Source organism: Haematobia irritans, chromosome 2, assembly GCF_050003625.1.
Source record: "Haematobia irritans isolate KBUSLIRL chromosome 2, ASM5000362v1, whole genome shotgun sequence".
In the NCBI taxonomy this organism is placed as follows: Eukaryota; Metazoa; Arthropoda; class Insecta; order Diptera; family Muscidae; genus Haematobia; species Haematobia irritans.
The window spans coordinates 111,594,317-111,597,412 of record NC_134398.1 but is presented as its reverse complement, the minus strand read 5'-3'; the positions used below and the strand labels follow the sequence as shown (position 1 = coordinate 111,597,412).

At 37.2% G+C, this 3,096-nt stretch overlaps 1 protein-coding gene across 1 annotated transcript; it reads right to left on the bottom strand.

The window, feature by feature from the left end:
• Nucleotides 1-1,925: 1,925 nt before the first annotated feature.
• Nucleotides 1,926-2,621, bottom strand: Polr2J (DNA-directed RNA polymerase II subunit RPB11). The gene is made up of 4 exons (XM_075295898.1): nucleotides 2,455-2,621; nucleotides 2,309-2,398; nucleotides 2,069-2,243; nucleotides 1,926-2,017 (listed from the first exon to the last, which is right to left on the bottom strand). Exons 1-4 carry the CDS (start codon nucleotides 2,505-2,507, stop codon nucleotides 1,982-1,984), a joined length of 354 nt encoding a protein of 117 aa, XP_075152013.1. The 5' UTR covers nucleotides 2,508-2,621; the 3' UTR covers nucleotides 1,926-1,981.
• Nucleotides 2,622-3,096: the final 475 nt, after the last annotated feature.

Below are 3,096 nucleotides of genomic sequence, written 5' to 3'. Positions count from 1 at the left end.
ATGTTCGGTTTTCGAGTTGAAAAACACTTTATTTTCGCGATTACTTTTCCTTAAAGGTGCATACTAAATTCGAGTTTAGCCGCTAAAGTGAAAACTAAATCAGTAAAAAAAGACATCAAATTATACATCTTTGTTGTAACTTTTATTATAACTTAATGGGGAATAGCCCTAAGCAAATTTTCACAAAGTTTGTATTCCTTAAATGTATTATTAAAGAAAAGTAATTGTGAAAAATGGCGATTTTAGCGGCTAAACTCGAACTTAATACCCACCTTAAATAATAAATATCGCTGTGGTCGAAAAAACGGTACGATCACAGTTCGGTCCTCAAAATAATGCCAGATGTGCCAAACGTAGTGGATTACACTCTGGCGAAACCACTTTTCGACAAAAAGTTTGAAACTCTAATTCCCAACAGTGAGGCGTGATGCACACAGACCCCAGGGAATAAACGTTATATAGATTTCTCACTGATGGCTCCAAATTGGATGGGCAAGTGGGTTTCGGAGTATATTCTAAAGACCTGGAATAGGGAAAAGATTACCTAGTCACTGTAGTGTTTTTCAGGCTGAAATATTAGCAATAAGAGAGGTGGCGTGTTGGCTGAGAAGTAATGTTCCAACTAATGTCGGCATTAATATATACTCATACAGTCAACCTGCTATCGCAAATCTCTCAACGAGATGGCTGAGCAGTACAAATTTCACCTATCATAGGTACCTGGCCATATGAACATACCGGGGAAATGCAAAGCGGATGAGTTAGCAAGGCTAGGAATTACCTTACATATTCCAGGGGAACTAGAATCTTTTGGTGTGCCTATCTGAAAGATCTTACTGCGTGAGAAGGCTGTTATGATGGCAAATATTGGGAAAATATGGGAGAATTGCAAGTTGTAACAACACCAAGCTAATATGACCCCATTTAAACTTAAACCGCACACTAGATATGCTAGTGTTCTCAAAGACGTCAGATATCACTTCTGATATCTGCTATAACGGGTCGCTGCCTGATAGGCGATTTTGCAAAAACTATTGGTGCGAAGTATGACTATTTTATGAGCTGTCATGATGCGGAGGAAAAGGAATCAATTAATCTTGTGTGAGTGGGTAATGCGTAAACGAATTTTAGGAAAATATAGCTTTAGATTACTAGCGGACCTGGAAACGTTAAGTAGCCTGCTAATGTTTTTGGAACAATCTGGATGGTTCAAAAGAAGAAAATAATTGAGAAGGTTCAGTGGTTAAAACTAGAAGTGACCTTATGTAATAGGTACTTTTAGTTAATGTGGTATCACAATGGACTGTATAGTCTAAGTGAGCTAGAAAGTTAATCGGGCTGCTACTTTAACCTAACCTAATATTTTACTCATGCACACTCACGACGGAAAAATCCTACTCACGCACGATATAGTTTGGTAGGACTCACGCACACTTACGAAAATAAATTTTGTATTCACGCACGAAAATGTCGTGACTCAGGAAAAAAACCGTAGCTCACGTAAAATTTTGTGGCTCACGAATAATTTTATGAGTAATTTACCTTAGCGGCGTGTCTAAAAACATGAGCATGATAAAAATCGAGTGTTATTAAACTGTTAGCATCCTACGAGTCACTAAAACTGTAAATGAATTCAACCGTAAGTGGTTTATGTTTGCGAGCGTATTTTTCCGAAATTCGCTAATCACGCACACTCACGAAGAAAATATTCTCGTGACTCACGCACGACATCTGGTTTGGTAATTACGCACAATCACGGTTTTACCATCAGCGTAACTCACAACTCACGCATGAGTCACAAGAATTTCGTGTCTCGTGCACAGCTCTAGACTAGACATGATTGTTTTTAGCGAACCCAAAAACAATTTCCCGTACATCCTGTTACAACATACGTAAAGTACAATGTGAAGTTTCAATTGAAACAATTTTAGTAGGCTTATTGAGTAATTGTTTATTAAATGGCTAATTTTATGTGTTCATCTTAGTCTCCACCATCCTTCTTTTCCTTAATGGCGTCCTAGAATAAAATCAATTAGATTACAATTGTTGAATTGTCAAACATTACTACCTTAAATCTTTCTTCAAATAAGGAAAGTTCTGCCAAGAGATCCGTGATAGCATTCATGAACGCCTCATGTGGTGAATAGTCAGCTGTGGTTTGAATGCGAATTACGAATTTGTGCTCTAGTGGATGTGGCACTTTATACCCAGCAAATAAAACATTGGGATCCTTCAATAATTGGCTACAAATGGAGATTAATGTTTTTATTATATTTCCGAAAAGTAATTTCGTTGCACAGGTGCTTACTTTCTAATCAAATTTCCCAAAGTGTGATCTTCTTTGTTAACAGTGAATATGGCGGCATTAGTTACTTTTGTATCAAGTTCTTTAATTATTCTGGAGAAAAAGACACATCGTTCAAGAAAATTTCCATTATTAAAATGCGGACTTACTTTTTTTCACCCTCGTACAGCAAAAACGACTCAAATGTAGGTGGAGCATTCATTTTTTACTATATATCTTGTTTTCTATTTTTTCACTGCAAATAAGAGCAAAACAGAAAATAATTTTATACCGAGAATCGATGTCGTATAGTATCTTGTCCGATTACATGAGCCAATAATCGAGCGAGCGTACCAAAGATTATCTAACCTGCGTGAAGATAGCGACGTCGCTAACTTTCGATAACAGGGTTATCGAAAAAATAACAGGGTGACACAGAGACGACAAAAACTGAATTAATATAAGACGGACAGACAGAATATTTAATGAAATTTATGTATTTCCGTGCTTAAAAACAACGATTTATACACAGAATATGATAGAGAACACCTTTACCTACAATTTGGTGTGCCACATGTGCCTGTTCAATGTTATTTAGCTTGGTTATTACTGGGTACTGGTGGTCAGGACACTATTTCCCATGTGGGGTCCAGGAATGGACTTCGTACACAAAAGTGACAATGGAACTTGATAGAGGACATCAATATCTACAATTTGGTATACCGTATGTATCTCGGAAACGGGGAGTGTAGAACAAAATTTTCCAGAAACTGTTGGACGCACTTGTGGTCAGGACAGTTTTTCCAGCGCTG